Source organism: Gigantopelta aegis, chromosome 9, assembly GCF_016097555.1.
Source record: "Gigantopelta aegis isolate Gae_Host chromosome 9, Gae_host_genome, whole genome shotgun sequence".
NCBI lineage: Eukaryota > Metazoa > Mollusca > Gastropoda > Neomphalida > Peltospiridae > Gigantopelta > Gigantopelta aegis.
In genome coordinates, this window is record NC_054707.1 from 51234227 (window position 1) to 51254989 (window position 20763).

Consider the following 20763-nt stretch of genomic DNA (forward strand, 5'->3'; position numbering starts at 1 on the left):
CGTGGAACTTTTCATGGCTCGTTTGCGTTATAACCGGATGTGTTTACAACACCTTTAGTTTCGCACAGGATTGTAGTACTTACTAGTGGTTTTACAGGTACCCCATACACATTTCAAGCAGAAAGCTACTTAACATAGTGGTAGTAGATAAAATAAAGCTGCATACAATTATTGCTCAGACAAACCGGCCTCGGTGGCGTCGTGGTTAGGCCATCGGTCTACAGGTTGGTAGGTACTGGGTTCGGATCCCAGTCGAGGCATGGGATTTTTAATCCAGATACCGACTCCAAACCCTGAGTAAGTGCTCCACAAGGCTCAATGGGTAGGTATAAACCACTTGCACCGACCAGTGATCCATAACTGGTTCAACAAAGGCCATGGTTTGTGCTATCCTGCCTGTGGGAAGCGCAAATAAAAGATCCCTTGCTGCTAATCGGAAAGAGTAGCCCATGTAGTGGCGACAGCGCGTTTCCTCTCAAAATATGTGTGGTGCTTAACCATATGTCTGACGCCATATAACCGTAAATAAAATGTGTTGAGTGCGTCGTTAAATAAAACATTTCTTTCTTTCTTTGCTCAGACAAAATTTGTTTTGACAACAAATACTGTCTGATTTATCACCAATGATTGGACTATCAAATGTTGGGTGCAATTCGCACTTTGACCAAGCCGGATGTTATTTGGTATAGTGCTACCTGAATGTTCTGTCTTCACGAAATATTGAAGTTCATCTAAGCCTGACACGTGCTAAGAGGGAAAGCAATATCGAGACACGGTTTCATTCGACCAGTAATGATTAGCTTCCCTCCAATAACACTGGCAATGAATTACCGCAGTTCGTGCTCATCTCCCGAATCAGTTTATGTATCTTAATAAAGTGACCAAATTAATAATCCTTTTGTGGCGGAGTTTCTTCAGAATCCTATCGCTAGCATATTAGCTTTTATAAATAATAATCTATTTACGTACACTCAAACGAATTCTGTGGGAGGTACTCAATGTATCACCACGAACTAGTTCAAGTTTTAAGCTCTTCAAACTTGAAGTTAAACGACTGATGAGAAAAGGCGATTCATGGTTCAAATCTCATTCAGGTTTGATCTCCGTCCTCGAACTGAAAGATCTTACATCATGTGGAATTGTTTCTGGCGTGATCGACATCAGGGTCGAATCCAGGATTTTGTAAAGCGTGGGTGGTGGGAGGGGTCACGAACGCTTAAAAAGGGCATGTGTGTTCGCCGAAAGCAAATGAGCCGAGTTCCTACACGGAGCGAGATCTGTAAGAAGGTTCTGGCGAAATCTGCCACAGAAATGTTTGAAATACAGGTGCCCAGAAACACGCTCAGTGTTATATATATATTGTGGATGATGAATTAAAAAAATAAGTAAATGAAAAGGGCACTTCTGGATCCGTTATAGGACCGTTCAGTGTAAACAAAGTTTATATGAACGTAGTCAATTAGTTCTGCCCACTAAGGTCGACATCAGTCACTTTGCGCACCCTTGTTTTGGCTTTGTACACAATAACAATAGAATAGAATAGATGTTTAACGACACCCTAGCACACACAAAAAAATACATCGGCTATTGTGCGTCAAACTATGGTAAATGCAAACAGTAAGTGATGAACATCATCAAGATAAAAAATCAAGAGTTAAATAAAAACAGTGTAAAGAACTGTGCAAAAATACACACATCACAGATAGATAAAATAAAAATTTAGAATAAAAGTCAGTATCACGTAAACACTGTTGCAGACGAGTGCTGCACACATGCTGAAACTGAACCCAATTTGCCCTCACCAAATTCCACCTTTGAACCCTTTCAACTGATGGAGGTCCATCATTCTCCAAAATAATGGGAAAGCGGTCACTACTACAAGAGTTTGGACCAACTTTCCAGGAGAAATCAACAAAAAGTGAAGGACTACAAAGGGTTACATCGATGAAAGTGAAAGAACCACTTGCAGCATGAAGATATGTTAATCTCGATTGAGATTCAAAACTTCTACTGGCGTCGTTTGAATCTCGACGGCGAGTAAATAAATCAGCACTGGAAATTTTACAGGACGGATTCTGACACTAATATCGAACGTTCGTAAAAATCCAAACACCTGTTGTCGGCAAATATATGTTCCTCCAACATGATCGTTTTTTTACATACCTGACAATGTCAAGATTAGTAAATTTCCAAGCTTTTAATCCTTCTGACGTTCAAAGTGACTCCATTTTTTTAAAAATGGCTGAATATCATTCTATAGTCTGTTCTAAAGATTTGTATTATTACTGTGTACATTCCACCTTTATTGGCGGTCCATTTATTCTAGTGAAATTGTATGTTTTGACTTGCATCTTATTTGAGTCACTTTACATTAATGCTAAACATTAAATAAATTTATATAAGTAACTGGAAAAAAAAAAATATATAGTCATTTATTAGTAGTTGGACTATCACATAGTGAAAATATATACAATTAAAAACACACATTTTTATATATTATACTGTGTGTGTGTGTGTGTGTGTGTGTGTGTGTGCGCGCGCGCGCATAAATATGAACAAAGCTAAAAATGTGTTTTTAATGGGACAAAGAAATAGATATTATTAGACACCAATAATACAAATAAAAATATTAACATGTATAATACATGTATCAAAATGTAACTGAAACTTAGTTTTTAAAAATACATGGGTTACACCCAATAGCCTCTGCTACACCACCCCACACCCTACATCTCCCCCCATTGCTATAAATGCATATAAACACCAATAATGCAAATAAAATAATTAACATGTATAATACATGTATCAAAATGTAACTGAAACTTAGTTTTTGAAAAATACATGGGTTACACCCAACAGCCTCTGCTACACCACCCCACCCCCTACATCTCCCCCTTAGCTATAAATGCATATAAACACCAATAATGCAAATACCAAAAATATTAACATGTATAATTAAAAATGTAACTGAAACTTAGTTTTTAAAAAATACATGGGTTACACCCAACAGCCTCTGCTACACCACCCCACCCCTACATCTCTCTCCCCCCCCCCCCCCCCCCCCCCCCATATGCATTACATGGATAATATCAGTAAGTATAACGAAAATGCCTGCCTAGCTTGCCTGCGAGTATATTAGTGACTGCCTGTCACCTATATCCGACCGGTCTCGGTGGCGCAGTGGTTAAGCCATCGGTCTCCAGACTGGTAGGTACTGGGTTCGTATCCTAGTCAAGGCATGGTACTTTTAATCCAGATACCGACGCCAAACCCTGAGCGAGTGCTCCGCAAGGCTCAATAGCTAGGTGTAACCCTCTTGCACCGACCAGTGTTCCATAACTGGTTCAACAAAGGCCAGGGTTTGTGCTATCCTGTCTATGGGAAACTGCATATAAAAGATCCCTTGCTACTTATCGAAAAAGAGTAGCCACAGTGCGGCGGTAGCAGGTTTCCTCTCTTCTACTAACATTAATAGCATGCTTGAACCTTAATTGGATGTAAGGACGAAAATAAATATAATCAACCAACCATTACTATTTTGTTCTCAGTAGTAATACAATATATTATGGAGCCATCCATGGATCTTAATTACTTTGTACTTCGCTTCATATTCACTTATTTTTATATAAGCAAAATTTGTTTGATCTACCGCTCCATTTATAATGTGTGGAACGGGATGTACTTAGTGGTAGCGCGTCTGGCTGACGCGCAGTACGTTGTCGGATCCATTTTCTTACTGAATATCTTAGGCAATTTCCTGTTCAATAAAGGCTGTGGTATGTGCTGTCCCATCTATGGGAATGTGCATACATACGAACAATTGCTGCTAATAGAAAAATAGTAGCCTACTTGGCGGCAGAGGTTTTTTTTTTGTAGATCTAGTATAAAAAATACAGTATGCTTGACATTTAATATCAGAAACCTTTTAATAATTATAATTTCAGATATAAAACGTGAACGATATTCAGTTATCTTTATATCACCAGAGACGGCAATATCGAAATACTGGCGGAAATTGTTCTTATCCGAAGATTTGAAGTCAAAACTATATTTGCTGGCATGCGATGAATCACACTGTATTTCAGAATGGTATTATAATTGTAATATAACTGCTTTTTGTGGGTTTTTTTGTCATTCAGTAGTAGATTGTCCAGCTGAGGTGCAATAGGTAATTTAATCGACGCCCTATGTAGACACACTATCTGTCGTGATAAGTATAAATTATTATCGCCTTGGCATTAACGCTGGTGTAGGCAAGGCGTGAGCTATAAATGATCTTCCTCTGAATGTGCACGTCAAATCCAAAAAAAGAAGTATGTCGTGATAAGTATAAATTATTATCGCCTTGGCATTAACGCTGGTGTAGGCAAGGCGTGAGCTATAAATGATCTTCCTCTGAATGTGCACGTCAAATCCAAAAAAAGAAGTAAGCACTGCTAGTCAACACTGACAGTGACACTTCTAAACACAATGCTGCTAATGTTGCCGCTGCTGCAACCAAAGTATAAACTAGGCTAAAACCAAAATTTTAAACAGAGCGTGCTAGTGAGTGAGTGAATGTTGTTTGTATTAAAATCATGTTCTAGACAAACGTAGAGCTCATATGAAATGGTCATAATAATTTATTATTTGAAGCAAAAATGGAAGGAGTAGCTGAGATTGTTTGTGTTCAATTGCCAGTTTCATGCCGTTATTTATTATCACGTCCTACCTTAAGGGGAGAAGACTTCAGACCAGTTTACAAAGAGGTAATGAATTTGAGAAGCTTAATAGATTCACCGGTATTAGCAGTCACTGCTACATGTGATGAAAAGGTGCGAAAAGACATTTTCACAACCCTTTGCTTAAGAGAGAATGACACATTGACTGTCGCAGTGGTACCAGATAGGTTGGTAAAATGATTCAATAGTAGATATGACAGAATATTAAAAGTTATATTATATATTATATATATATATATATATCGGTAGAAACTAGAATTCCACTTTCTGCAGGTAGAATCTTAGATCCTACCAGTAGATCAGATAAAAAAAACCCACATATGAAAACAAAAAAACAATACTGATATATTGCTATATAGATTTATAGTGGCACATGTAATTCTTTTTTTGTCAGTTGGAAAATGTGAATAGTTCAGTGTTTACTGTATTAATTGTATAGCTGTATTTATGATGCTGTTTTGTTATAATGTATTGTTTTGTTATAATGTATGACATTAAAATACCTTCATCAAGATACCATGTAATACTAATAGTTTAATTCTGAGATTGTACCGGATTTCAATTTCAACCACGACACATGTCTATATATACACACACTTATCGGTTACATAATTGACAGTTATAAATATATTTTCTATTTTGTATTATTTGTTTTTGCAGAGCAAACATTTTTCTGGATGTTCGTAGTTCTAAACAAGACTATGAAACTGATCTAGACTGGTTGTTTAAGTACATTTTAAAAAGACAGAAAGAAGCCATTAAAATGATAGTGTATTGCAGGTATTATATTCTTTGGAAAAAATGTTAACATATTATAAAAAGTACCTACTTGTCATTGGAGAAAACAAGAATCCTTAAATTATATTCGTCTTACGTTATAAGTGACAAAGATATTTAATTTTTGGTTTAAAATTGTTCAAATATCATATTGTAGCCTGTGATAATAGAGACTACCTAAGGCCAAATATAGTATGTTTGGCCACTCACATAGACACACATAACGTGTGAACTAGTAATTGACTGAATCTGTTTGTTTCATTTTTAGGACTGTGAGCAATGCTGCCATGCTGTACAACCACATAAAAGACTTGCTTGTTATTAGAGGAATTCAACATAGCCTTGTGAACATGTTTCATAAATCCATAGATTTACATCTGAAAAAATATTAGATAATTTCATAAACAGGGACAGTACATTAAGGGTTTTATTTTCTACAATAGCCTTTGGGATGGGGATACAAATTCCAGATGTAACAGTTATTATTCATTGGGGGTCCCAAAATCCATTTTAAGCTACTGGCAAGAGGTTGGGACGGCAGGGAGGGACGGCCATCAAGCATATGCAATTTGCTATGCTTATGGCCGTAGCATGGATGAAATACGTCCGAAAGTATGATTGCAGTGTGTAAGGGTGTGATAGCGGCCGAAAAGTGTGCACGAATGGAAGTTCTGCGAGCGTTGTCTGTTAAAGGAATGGATGCCATAGAACTGCAAACAGCTGGTACATGTGATGGGAAATGTATGACAAAGTGTGCATGTTGCCTTTGTGTTTGTTGTAGTGTGTGTTTCGATAAGTATGCTTGTGTAAATAAATATGTATCCATATGGAAAAAGATAGGATTGGGCGATTGAAGAAAAATGTAGGGGATGGGGTGGTGTAGCAGAGGCTGTTGGGTGTAACCCATGTATTTTTCAAAAACTAAGTTTCAGTTACATTTTGATACATGTATTATACATGTTAATATTTTTATTTGTATTATTGGTGTCTGATAATATCTATTTCTTTGTCCCATGAAAAGCACATTTTTAGCTTTGTTCATATTTATGCGCGCGCGCGCGCGCACACACACACACACACACACACACACACACACACAGTATAATATATAAAAATGTAATAAAAATGTGTGCTTTTAATTGTATATATTTTCACTATGTGATAGTCCAACTACTAATAAATGACTATATATATATTATTTTTTCTCCAGTTATTTATATAAATTTATTTAATGTTTAGCATTAATGCAAAGTGACTCATATAAGATGCAAGTCAAAACATACAATTTCAGTAGAAAAATATGGACTGCCAATAAAGGTGGAATGTACACAATAATAATAACAATCTTTAGAACAGACTATAGGATGATATTCAGTCATTTAAAAAAAAAATGGAGTCACTTTGAACGTCAGAAGGATTAAAAGCTTGGAAATTTACTAATCTTGACATTGTCAGGTATGTAAAAAACGATCATGTTAGAGGAACATATATTTGCCGACAACAGGTGTTTGGATTTTTACGAACGTTCGATATTAGTGTCAGAATCCGTCCTGTAAAATTTCCAGTGCTGATTTATTTACTCGCCGTCGAGATTCAAACGACGCCAGTAGAAGTTTTGAATCTTAATCGAGATTAGAAGATATGTATTACTTTAATCATTGAATAAAAGTAAGTCATTTTTGAGAATTAAGTCTTCCAATTGTTTTCCTCTAATATTAATATCCTCGCACCCCCACAAAGTGTGGTGAGCATTAAAATCCTCCATAATAATAAAGGGAGTAGGGAGCTGGTCAATAAGATCTTGAAGATCCCTTGGTTTACAATTTAAATGGCTACGCGGTGGCAAGTAAACTGAACATAGAGTAATAGTTTTATGAGCTGTAACGTTTACAGCCACAGCTGGTAAATTAGTATGCAATGTCACTATACTCTGATGAATGTTGTCATTAACAAGAATTGAAACACATTCAGATTATCTATTTTCAGTTTCATGAAACCTATCACAGAGGTTAAATCCTCTTATAGTAATATAACCTGTGTCCTCCAAGAAAGTTTCTTGAAGACACACTGCAATAGGATTATGTTTTTGAATTAAAAGGCTTAGTTAATAAAATTGGGCCTTAAAACCACGGCTCTTTCACCGAATGACTGATTAATTATTAGGCGGAAGCACGGGAGTTATCTTTGGCTTATGAGAATTGTGTGGTTGAGAACAATCGTCTGGCACTATATCAATTTTATCATCCAAATCAGCCAAAGCTTCAAAAAGATTGTTGGTCGGAACCAACTGTTTTTCATATTTCTTCAGTCGTCCCGAAGAAGAATCCTTTTTGTGTTTCTTAGTGTCTTTTCGTGGCGGAGGCTTACTGGGACCTGGCTCCCCAGAAGATGAGCCTCTTGGTGGATTTCCAGAATCCAAAGACACCTGGGCAGATTTTGACATTTTGTTATTAGCAGCTTTTGTAGTTTGCTTTTGAACCTGTTCAAGATCAGAAATCTTCTGAAATTTATCCTCACTGTTTGGCCAAGTCAAGTCAGTTTGAATAGCTACACTGGTTGTAGAAACCTTCACAGCTGTGGCATACGATCTACCTGGTGCCAAATTAGTGGAAGTATCTACAATGTATCTAGCATCAGTAAAAGACAGGTGCTTTTCTACTTTCACCTGCTGTACCTGTTGTTCCGCTTTCCACTTTGGGCACTATCGCGACAAGGGTACATGCAGCTGCGGAAAACCTCCAGACAATCATGCCAGGGATACATAGTATATACTCAGGCAATAAAAAAGAATAAATCACTTGATTGACCCTAGCTACCGCCCCAAGAGCAACAAATACAAATGGTCATTCAAACAATGTTTGTTCTTGGCTAATGTAACAAAACAAAGGGTTGTATGCTTTAGAGCTTAACATGACCAGCCGATTGATCAGGTCGGGCCTTCCTGACCACCCGTCTGTTTGAACTCCGGGCCAAATTAAAGTGATGTATTGTCAGAAGTCATGCCCGCAGGTATGCCCCAACCAGGATCCCATCATCCATCTTCACGAGTTGCACCTTACGGCCAACAAGGTGCCTCAAAAGGGGAGTTGTACTGTATTAGCCATTCTCAACGAGAATGTTTCAGCCCTGCACCATGGTGAGGTTACAGTACATCCAGGGTTACACAATAACAATAAAATATCTTACCATGATTTCACTTCAAATCCTTATTTCGTAATTAGTACAATTTTTTAATAGCAAGATTTATTAGAAGTATATGGACTGTAGCATTGATATTTCACACCCATGTCTATAAGGATATTTTTCTACCTTCAGTATTAATTGTGGGCCCATAGAACGAATATTGTTAAAATAGCAACAGATTCAAAATTGTATGTAAAACAAAAGCGACGATTGCTCTTCTTGCCTTACTGTCTAGCGTCGCATTTTTTAACTTTCAAGTCGATTTTTATTTTAACAATATTTGACATATGAGCCTAAACTTTTCACTGAAGGTGGTAAATATCCATATGGTAATGAGTGTGAAATTACTTTTGTTTTTTAAAACTATATTCAGTAGGGTTGTCGTTTTTTCGAGCCACCCAATATATCGCGTGTGTATGCTAAGCTGACAAGGTGGTAGGTTAAAGTAATAAAATAATTGAATTGAACTGAATTAGTTAATGCCTTTATTTAGCCATAATTCATCGACATATGACTACACATATGACTACATTGATTACGCTGGGAATTCAACATGTCCTTAAGTCCCAAATGTCGATACTAAAGCTTGTATTCCTATTGACGGCTCAACCACGATTCATCGTTCAGATTGAAGCTCGCTTTGAAAGAGGATCTGTTGTTCACAGTAACAATTCAGCTTTGATCTCCGCTCATAATCGCTTTGAATAGAAGGATTTTGAGGTCGTTTCTTACATAATCGACGGCTCATGAAATGTAATATGAATCATACTGAAGATGAGTTTTAGTTAAATCTTCAGTATTCACGATACTAAAGTTTAACAAAGAAATGTATTTAAAAAAGCCCCACTTTTTGCACCCCAATTTTTTTCTAACTAATACAGCTAGCGCTCTTGTCTGTTAGAAGGAAATGTTTTATTTAACGACGCACTCAACACACTTTATTTACTGTTATATGGCGTCGGACCACACACAGATATTGAGAGAAAACCCGCTGTCGCCACGTCATGGGCTGCTGTTTTCGATTAGCAGCAACAGATATTTTACATGCATCATCACACATACAGGATAGTACATACCACGGCCTTTATTACACCAGTTGTGGAGCACTGACGGGAACGAGAAATAGCCCATGGGCCCACCGATGGGAATCGATCCTAGATCGATCGTGCATCAGGCGAGCTCTGTACCACTGAGCTACGTCTCGCCCTCTTGTCTTTTGGAGGCAATTAAATAATGAGATAAATAACCATGTCAAATACTTACTATGGGCGAACAAAATAAGAGACAAACAAATTATCTCTATGATGTTTCCATTGTTCCTTATATCAATGTATTTTATTTGTTATAAGTTGTAACAACTTAACGCTGTAATGAACTTGTACTTGTAAATCTAAATCTAAACTTAGTTCAAGGGTCTCTTATATTTAAACCTCCGACATAAAATCCAACATACGGTCTAATCATAGGCGTACGGGCTCCCATTTGTGTGTGCGTGTGTGTGTGTGTTTGTGGGGGTAGGTGGGTGGGGGGTGGGTGGGTGGGTGGGGGTGAGGGGGGCGCTGTCTTTTGCTCAAATTTATCGTAAATGCCTGAATCTGGATAAGAACATTTAGTCATATTTGCATTGTTATCAAACAGCTATATAGGGTTGCAGTAAACCATTATTAATTTTTACATGGATTACAAGTAATTTTGTGTGTAGAATGATGGAAATATATGGTGAAAAGGCCAGCTCATTTTGGACGAATATCTCTAACATTTTTGCCAGAATTTGAGGATTTTCTCCAGCACGGAGGGGCGTGGGTGTGTGGGTGTGGGTGTGGGTGTGGGTGTGGGGTATTTGGTGGGTTCAATTGTTATGGGTATGATTAATCGTTATCGTTTCAACCACAATCCACAAATCAAACCTTTTCAGGTTGAGAATCATCTGAGCAGAGTTTACTTCAAGATTTCAGCCTCCCATATTTAAACACAGACGAAAAATAGAAGCTGTTTGTTATATAATTACATAACCGGCCTCGGTGGCGTCGTGGTTAGGCCATCGGTCTACAGGCTGGTAGGTACTGGGTTCGGATCCAGTCAAGGCATGGGATTTTTAATCCAGATACCGACTCCAAACCCTGAGTGAGTGCTCCACAAGGTTCAATGGGTAGGTGTAAACCACTTGCACCGACCAGTGATCCATAACTGGTTTAACAAAGGCCATGGTTTGTGCTATCCTGTCTGTGGGAAGTGCAAATAAAAGATCCCTTGCTGTCTGTTGTAAAAGAGTGTCAGAATGACCATATGTTTGACGTCCAATAGCCGATGATAAGATAAAAAATCAATGTGCTCTAGTGGCGTCGTTAAATAAAACAAACTTTACTTTTATATAATTACAATACACGCGCTGGATACAATACCCGTAGATATAATGTTTCTAATAGTAAACGAGAACCCAGTCTTTCTACATACGTAGGTTGAAATAGAATGAATGTTAAAAAAAATAAAAATAATAACAAACAATATATATACCATCGATGCCGGCATTAATACATAGTAAACACGAACATAAAACAAACGAAAAAAATAAAAAATAAAGTATAACAAAGAAATTACATGTATAATGTTTCATTCATTAAAGGAGTTTGATACATATACAACTGACTCATGAACTTTTATACATTAGGTGTAAACGATCTGTCATAAAAAAATTTTTAATCCATTATTGAAAAAAACCTTCATGTCAAAAACGCCTACTTAACATTTCCCTTTTTGTCTTAAATTAATTGATTTTAAGAAGATCTGAATGCGTTAAAGGGACATTCCTGAGTTTGCTGCACTGTAAGATGTTTCCGATTAATGAACTATATCTACGATTAAACTTACATATTAAATATATTTTCTTGTTTAGAATATCATTGTCTATGTATTCAATGTGTTTCAAATCATCTTAATATTTGTAATATCTTCCTCCCTCACCCCTGTCTCCACCACTCTCTTTCTTTTTCTTTCTATATTTCTTTCTTTGTCTTTCTGTCTTTCTGTCTGTCTGTCTGTCTATCTGTCTGGACCAAGTGTCTGTCGAAATAACAGTATTTACACATCAATAGCTCTAATATAAATTGTGCTTTAATATTCCTTTCGCGTAAGGGTGGGGCGGGGGTCGAGGAAGAAGACGTTTGTTTTGTTTAAATACATCACTAGAGCACATTGATTTATCAACCATTGGATGTCAAACATTTGGTAATTATGACACGTAGTCATCAGAGAAAACCCGTTACATGTTTCCACTAGCAGCAAAGGATCTTTTATATGCACTTTTCCACTGACAGGGAAGCACATACCACGGCCTTTGATATACCAGTTGTGGTGCACTGGTAGGAACGAGATAAAACCCAATCAATTAAATGGATCCACCGAAGTGCTTCGATCTTGCGATTTATAGACTGAGCTGAATCCCGCACCCACACTTGGAATCTTTCTTACAAACTATACTAGATGCATAAAACAAAAACCAACCCTTAACAAAACCCCCACAACAACTCCAAACCACACGCTCCAAAACAACCCATCCCCCACTGCCCCCCGCGCCCAATAAATCAAACCCGCCCTACTGCCGTCCTTTCCACACTGAACACCCTGCATACATGATTGTATGTGATTATTATATATAACCTTCATGTTTATTATACCTATAGACAGTAACAGATCAATATGGAGTCCCAACCTGTTCGCCCTCCCCATTCTTAAAAAAAGACACGTTTATAATGTTTTCTTCAAAGGTTCGTGTTTTACATCCACATCATCACATCCTGGATCCGCTCCTGACGAACATGTGTCTTATCTTAGTCAAGGATGAAACGTGCATTGTAAGTTACCAAGACTACGGGAGAACAAGTTCCGAATTCTTCATGACATTTTATTTACATTAATATGACCCGAGCGAGATATTACACTCTTAATTCCATCTGTCGTATCACGGTAACATAAACTTTGTCGGTTATGTTTATGTAAGAAAGTAACAATCAAAACGAGCTGAGAAAAATATGAGCTTACTATATTAAGCGACTGCAGAGCTTTGATTTTTAAATATTAGAAAATAATTAGAAATTTCCTTTGCAGTCTGTTAAGTTTATTATCATTCTTGAAAGTATATAGCAGAGAACGGGTTGTGTTTAATAGAGATTTGTAAATCGGAAAAACATATAAACTGTATTAAGAATGAATTCACCACCGATGTTCAATTTACACTGCTACGGAAATTGATTTATCAAAGGTAGGTACGGTTTTTTGTTATCAATATAGTTCAAAATCATTAGTCCATAAATAATTTTATTAATGTAATACTTGCACGTTACACTGGCATCGACGTTTCTTAAATATCTAATCATCTAAAATGTTATTACACTGTTCAGATAAGGCGTCAATTTATTTATAACATTAAAGACATCTGACCGTGGCAAAATCGTTAAAATCGGGTATTCCTAGATCCAATGTTGGTTTTATTTGTTTGTTTACATGGTACTATTATTACAGCATGCAACATGTCGAAATGTCACTGACACTTTATTTGAATCGGGTAGAGATAAAGAAAACAATATTTTCTGAACAAATTCATAATCTTTTAAATAAAATCTGAAAGTTAAATATATACATTACTGTAAAATTTTACATAATTTATTAACAGGTTCTAAGAAGTATGATCAGATTTTAACGGTGTGATCTTTTTAAAGAGCTGGACTGTAACCATAGATACAAGGAAACGTGAATAATGCTGGATTGATTTGAAATCTGGCTCTGTGACAAGACTGTAGACTGACTATTTGAAAAGCCACGTCTGATGGGAAGAGAACTGAGTCTGTGATCAGCGCCGAAATCTACACAACCACGTGCCTACTCCAGCAGACGTTGCCGGAACTAATGGCAGGTAAGATATTAAACATTGTCTTAATAACTTCCGGACACAGTAAACAGCGCTATCGATTTTAGTAACTTTTTTTTTATCTGGATGTATTAAGACAAAAAGGTAAATGATTTCTAAACTAACATGAAAGATAAAATGTCCTAAGTATAAGTATTTATAACGGACAGTTTACTCTGTTTTGGACAAATATTATTGAATTAAAATACAAAGAATATTTGTTGAAGTGATTCCCAATATGATGTAGATAATAGCCGATCAGTCAACACTTGACACCGTTTTCCATATGTACGGTTCTTGACGGGGAAAAACGAGACGCTTTCTTAAGAAAACAACCATCGCATCGATCTTTTTATGTACTCGTTTTCCGCATTCCGCGCCAGAAACCGTAAACATGGAAAATGGTTCTTAGTCAGTTACTCACCCCCACCTGTCAGCTACAAACATGTATTGTCGACTAGTCAAAATAATAAAAGAAATATTTAATAAACTAAACAATAAACGTTGATAATGTTCAATTATTATTCCCGATTCAAGTAAAACTCTAACACTTAGGTCTCACTACACAGTTCACTTCCAGGTGAGAGTTCATATTTGTATGTTCCTTATATAATATCAGAACTACCAAAAAGGTGACACGTTACCATGTAGTGGCTATTTGTTTGATGCCCATCTGTTACGGGGAGTAACAATGGCATAATATGCAGTTTTACTGAATGGTATGGTGCATCTATCTTTGAGTATATTGTTCAGAGTTCATAAGTTACACTGGTCTAGTATGGCTTTTCATGGTGTAAATGTACCTCAAATTATCAAATGTGACTTAAAACCAAGTTTGACAAAATCTGTTAATAGACCTTAAAGTCTCACTACACAGTTCACTTCCGGGTGAGAGTTAATTCACCTAATTGTGACATATGTTGTGGTTCACATATTCACTTCTAGTAATTTGGGAAGAATCAAAACAACTTGTAGTTTTAATGGTAAGCCCTCTGGCTGGATTTTGCCCACGTTATTTTGTAATATTGTGCATCGACGTTTTGGGACATTGGTGTATAGCGGAAGAGACAGCCGGAGTGGACCGGTACTACAGCCAGATGCGGTTATATAGCAATAACAACAACAAAAAACTGAGACAAAAATGTTCTGAATTTTGGAGTGAAAATAAATGCTTATAATAATGCATGCTCACAATGGTGTATGTTTTAGTTCCAACGAGAACCCGTTGTATTGGCAATCGTCATTTGAAGTTGGGCAATTTAATATGGATGTCAATGGCAGATGACATGTGTGTAGTAAGACCTTAGACTTCTTTCTTTGTTTATGCAAGTATGAAGCGAAATAATGTTGTGTAAACTTTGTTATGACTCAGTTACGCAACAGGGCTGCCCAAAAGTGCATCTTTGGTCTAGCCGTAGAAAACTTTTATTACTAATATTTTATTACATATTTTAGTCAGGTGCGGCCCAGTATTTCCCTAGCCATCACACTAACAATGATCCCACTTTCAAATATATTCCGCTACTTCTGTGCTTTTCTTTCTTCTTTTTTAGTTATAGATTTACATTTACATGTACAGGTATCTGATTACTTCATCATTAGGCTGCATCTATTACTGATTGTGCGTAAAATATATTTAACCTTCACATATCAGGATTTGAAACTTCTCATTGGCGAAAGACGAAAACAGGTTTTTTTATACCATATAAGTAACATGTGACCATTAACAGCACTCATGGTGATACATTTATGCGATCCCGGAACTGGGTTTTTGTTTTTAATTTTATTTTACCAAGAGGACATGGCATGCTACGAACGATGTATTTATCTTTAAAGACTGTCGTCATTTGTTCACAAAGTCATTATACATTTAATATTAATATAATCTGAAGAAGCACCGGTCAGAAATAACCGTCTCAAGCGAGTCCACGAGTAGTACGTTATGCAGGTTTAAAAACAAATAAATTATAGTCTCTCTAAATTACACTAGAACTGAAACTGTATATCTTTAGTTCGACGTGTTTCTTAAATAACATTTACATTCCCCAGATTGTAGTATTTGTATTATGTTCCAATTCCTGGCCACTCTTTCTTATGTGCAAAATATCACAATATTCATTCATTTATTTATTCATTCATTCATTAAAATTTTCACAACTATGGATTTTCGAGTTGGAATAACAGGCTGATTTCTTGTGTAACATTATTTACGTACACGAGACAATAAACATTTGCAAACATCATTAAAGGGACATTCCCGAGTTTGCTGCATTGTAAGACATTTTCGAGTAATAAAATATTTCTACGATTAAATTTACACATTAAATGTATTTTGTTGTTTAGAATATCAGTGTCTGTATATTCAATGTGTTTCTGGTCGTCTTAATATCTGTAAGAAGCCCAAATTGGATTTTGTCTTCAAATAATTTCGTACGTACGAAACAATATTTTTTAGGAAATTAAAATGAAAATTAACCTAGTACAAATATTAGAATGATCAGACATACGTTTAATATACAGCCACTAATATTCTAAACAAGAAAATATATTTAATATGTAAGTTTAATCGTAGAAATATTTTATTAGTCGATAACATCTTAAAACATTGCAGCAAACTCAGGAATGTCCCTTTAAACAACTCAGGTATGTTCAGTGACACTTTACGTTTTAATAGTCGTTTTTCTTTCTTTTTTTCTTTCTTTTTTTATTTGAAGAAAAAATCTCTTACATTGAAACGGTATCAGCAGACCGTTTTCAATTGTTGTCGATAACAGCTGGCACAGATGTTTCTGGTCTCAACCAAGTGTTCTTATTTTAAAATTAAGATCCCCTCTCGTTCTCAGTTATGTATACATTGCTAAAGTATCAGAAATAGCTGAAGACCGTATTACTCGACCCCAACACAACGGCCACCACACAAAATCTGAGCTTTACGCCGCCTAACTACAAACTCATTATTAAGCATGTACACGTACGATTTTAACTTCAAAATGTTTTGACAGCTTTGGACAGGACAGGACATAGGGTTTAACGTGCACGTTCAGAACAAGCTGTTGTAGTGCACGCCTGTCATGGGCGAATGTGTTGGCTCCCAACAGGAATGACAGCTTTTATCAAACAGTCAAAGACATATATTCATGATTAATAGTTATATGGTATAAAATCAGGGACACAATCAAATATTACATTTTTACAGACTATACATAAACGTCAAAAACATGGCAATAATAAGTCATATCCCACAAGACAGAATTAAAGGTCTATTTTGACAACTTTGTTCACTTTCTCCATAGGTGTATTTGCAAGCCAAGGTACCATTCCGTATAGTATAATGTTGAATGCCATAATACTAAGAAATGATTTCTTCTGTGCCAAATGATATGGCGTTCTTTACAATCGGTATAAATGAACATGCCCTGGAATTACTGAGAAGCTGTGATATGTAAATACCAAATGGTAGAAGAGAAGAAATATTGCATCCCATAAGGGGACAATTGAATGTTGCAAAGTTGAAGTCATCTTTCTGTCATATAGCTACGTTTGGAGCCTATTGTCGTTTTGAATCATTATGCATAGATCGAAGTTTGACAATGAGTTTAAACTGTCGTAACTAGGATTTTTTTGTCTGGGGGTGGGGTGGGGTGGGGGGCAACTGAGTAGTTAATAGTCTAAAACTCCTTAAACAGTTAAGAAGAGAATTTTCTTTAAGTTTCTATAATGCTTTCCGGATTTGTTTTGGGGCAACTGCCCCCCTTGCCCCCCCCCCCCCCCCCCGCTAGCTACGGCCCTGGTTTATACATTTTGTAGTTTCATTTATTTCATTTTGTGGGTAAATCAGTGGAAGGAACACAATCTGACTGGCAGTAATATGTGAAACTATCTATTTGTACAAATACTATTGTCTATTAGTGTACATTTGTCGTGCAATATATACTAGAAGTAACAACTGGTATATAGTTCGATAAAAGTAAATGCAACCTGTAATGTCTGTGGAAATGAAGGTCGGTAAGAAACAAAACATTCCAATAATATCTTAAATGTCATATGGCAACGCGTTTTCTTGTAGGTAGATTAAACACAAGGTGCCACACCTTTTTCTCCATGGACACGAACATGTTCCCAGCAGCATCTTTGTTAAGTTTCAACATCTCAGTGTTGTGTGTGGGAAACACGAATATAACTAAGATTTTGCGAGATTAATTTATTCACTATTAGTAACTAGCCACATGAATTTCAAGGAAGCCTAATATGCACGGAATGACCGATCGCGTTTCTTTGGCCTTGATAGATAGTGAAACCGTCAGATGGATCAGCTACTTGTTTACATTTGCTAAGTTTTTTTGCCAGTGGCGTAGTGTATATAACAAAATGTTTATGCATATATTCCTCCTATGCCGTTGTATAACGGCCCGAGTGTAAATAAAGTATTGTCTTGTCTTGTCGGTGGTGGTGGTGGTTGGGGGGGGGGGGGGGGGGGGGGGCATGCCCCAAGTTAAACCTTTAATTTTTTTTAAAACAACAACTATATTTTATAAAATCATCTCAAAACACCTGTTATTAAAAGATAGTGTGGGTGGGAACCCCAATATAAAAGTTGCCCCCCTCCAATATAAACTCCTTTAAAGTCCTTTTTGTGGCTGTGCAAGAAGGGTGTGTTGTCCAGTGTGTGTGTGTGTGTGGGGTGGGGTGGGGTGGGGTGGGGGTGGTGGTCTCTTCGGGATTGGCTACCTTCCTATAGACGAGGCGCTAGATAGAGAATCATAGAACCAACCACTGTCTTGCCACTATTTTGTCTTGATTGCAGATAACGGTTTTCTCGTTCAGATTTATATAAGCAATCTATTTTAATCAGAGTGCCACAACGGAACGTTTTTCTTTTATTATTAAAAACCCAACCCCAAAACAAAACATTACTGATTTAACAAGGTTTTATTTGTTATCTTAAACGTTTTTCATTGAATATTTCCATTAGTTTGTAACATTCTCACCTAATATAACCGACTCGTCTGGTACTGACCCCCGAGTCATTCCCACTGTTTATATATTTTATGTCATTTTGTAACTTATACATTAAACCGTTATACTTATACATTGTAACTTATACATTAAACATTAGACCCTAGTTTTTAAATACTAAGGTATATTTTTCACCTAGACCCTGGTTTCAACCCGTAAAAATGGACACTAATTTTGGTCAATTTACAAACCTGTAACGAATTTGGATATAGCAGAGTGAAATAAGAGTCTGTGACATTGACATACCGTTAAAAATAGACTAAAACGCGACTCTATAACTGTTATTTCTTAGACGCACGTGCGTTTTTTAAAATATAAAAAATGCATTTTGTGGTATTAGAAACACCAGGATGACCAGACACACTTCGGTTGTACGGAAATGGATAATCTAAACAATAAAATATAAGTAATGTTTGATCTCAGTGATCATAAACAGCTATAATAGTGAAAAATATGCCTTAATGTTTAAAAATTAGGGTCTGTCCCTTTAAATCCGGCGTTCAACGTGCAGGTGTGACACCAAGAACGAACTCCATCCCTGCCGATAAAGACGTTGGTATCTAATTAATGATTTTCTGCCAGTAACGCTGCTGTTATCAGAAGGTGTGTTTGACCGTATCAGATCATCTTTCAACATCAAAGTACAAGCACAGAGTTGCTTTGTTTGGATGTATACAGCCACTAACGCGGACTGGGCTTAGTAGATTAAGAGTTAATAGCATCCATCAGCTGAAACTCAGGAATGAAATACTGATTGGAAACCTTGTTGCCTAAAACATGATAGTATGCTACGAAATATATGAACCGTTGTAATTATGAAACAAATATTATTTGATATAAATGGAATATTGTTTAAAATGTATGTGTGAACGCAATTTTTTCATAAACACTTCGGTATGTGATTTAGTTAAACTGGTATAACTAAAGCAGTTTAAATGTAAGTGTGAATGCAGACTGGTTTAGGTAAACTAGTACAAGGCGGAAGTGACCGTAACGTCACAGTCAGAATAAGCAGTAAGTGCGTTAGCAACGGTCTAACAGACGCATAGTCCATTGTTGTTTTGATGTCTTGCCCAAGTTTGGATAACTACACTTCCATCTTATGCCGGTATAGCTCGTCATTTCCAACCAAAAGTGTTTTAACTAAACCAATCTAGTTAAAAGCATACTGTCACGGATTTAAGGATCTTATTTCTCTAAAAATGGATAATAAATAAAAATTACATTAAATGTTGGAAACCAAATCTAGCTTATCGCATCACCTCATGAAATCCATGTCATCCCTCTCCGCAATTTTAGTTTTTGAATTATGGACCATTGCCATAATTCAATTATTTTTACAAAATGACATTAATAAATGGAGCATGGTGGTTATGAAGATGGTTGAATAAAATACATTAAGGGACAAATCAAATTATTTTAACCCAGTTTAAGCTTTGTAAATATGAACACAGCTTATCTACTGTCTTTAACCGTGGATAATACATGTAGAAACAAATGGAACAGTTTTTGATCACGGGACAAAAACACAGAACAAAAGTGAAATATATCCCTGCACAGTGCAGAGTCGAAAGGGTATTTAGAAACAATAGTGGTTGATTCCATGAATCTCTATCCAGTGCCTCGTCTGTTGAGGCCCATTTTGTAATAAACGACCCATTTTGTAATATGTACCCATTTTGTAATAAAAAACGACCCATTCTGTAATAAACGTAGGTACCCATTTTGTAATAAAATCGGACCCATTTTGTAATAATAAATAGGTGCCCATTTTGTAATAAAAAAAATGCCCATTCTGTAGTAAAGGCTTAAAACGTCAGATTACAACATAGGTGTAGGCCTTTGTTTAATATATACAAAGTGAAATAATATTAAACTTTGTGTTTAGATTTATTTCGATGGTCGATGGTTCGCCTGGGATACGAAATTTCTAACGCTAACCCTATAAATATACATTGTTTTCTTGTTCCAACCAGTGCTATTCGGTTGGGGTATGAAGAACCAAGTATGTTCTACAGCTGTGTATCAAAAATAGTAGCTTGTGTGGGTAGTCTGTATCATAATTATCGGAACAGCAACAGCTGATTAAAATACTTTGTGATGTTAAAGAAGCATACATTAAAGATTTAATTAATATTGATAAGTGTATTAGTTTGGCATAAA

At 36.3% G+C, this 20763-nt stretch overlaps 1 protein-coding gene across 1 annotated transcript; it reads left to right on the forward strand.

Moving 5' to 3' along the window:
• The first annotated feature begins 4751 nt into the window (after nucleotides 1-4751).
• LOC121381626 (ATP-dependent DNA helicase Q-like 3) lies at nucleotides 4752-6116 on the forward strand. The gene is given in 5 exon segments (XM_041510962.1): nucleotides 4752-4888; nucleotides 5382-5501; nucleotides 5767-5867; nucleotides 5870-5992; nucleotides 5995-6116. Coding segments are annotated over 5 exon segments (603 nt in total).
• Nucleotides 6117-20763: the final 14647 nt, after the last annotated feature.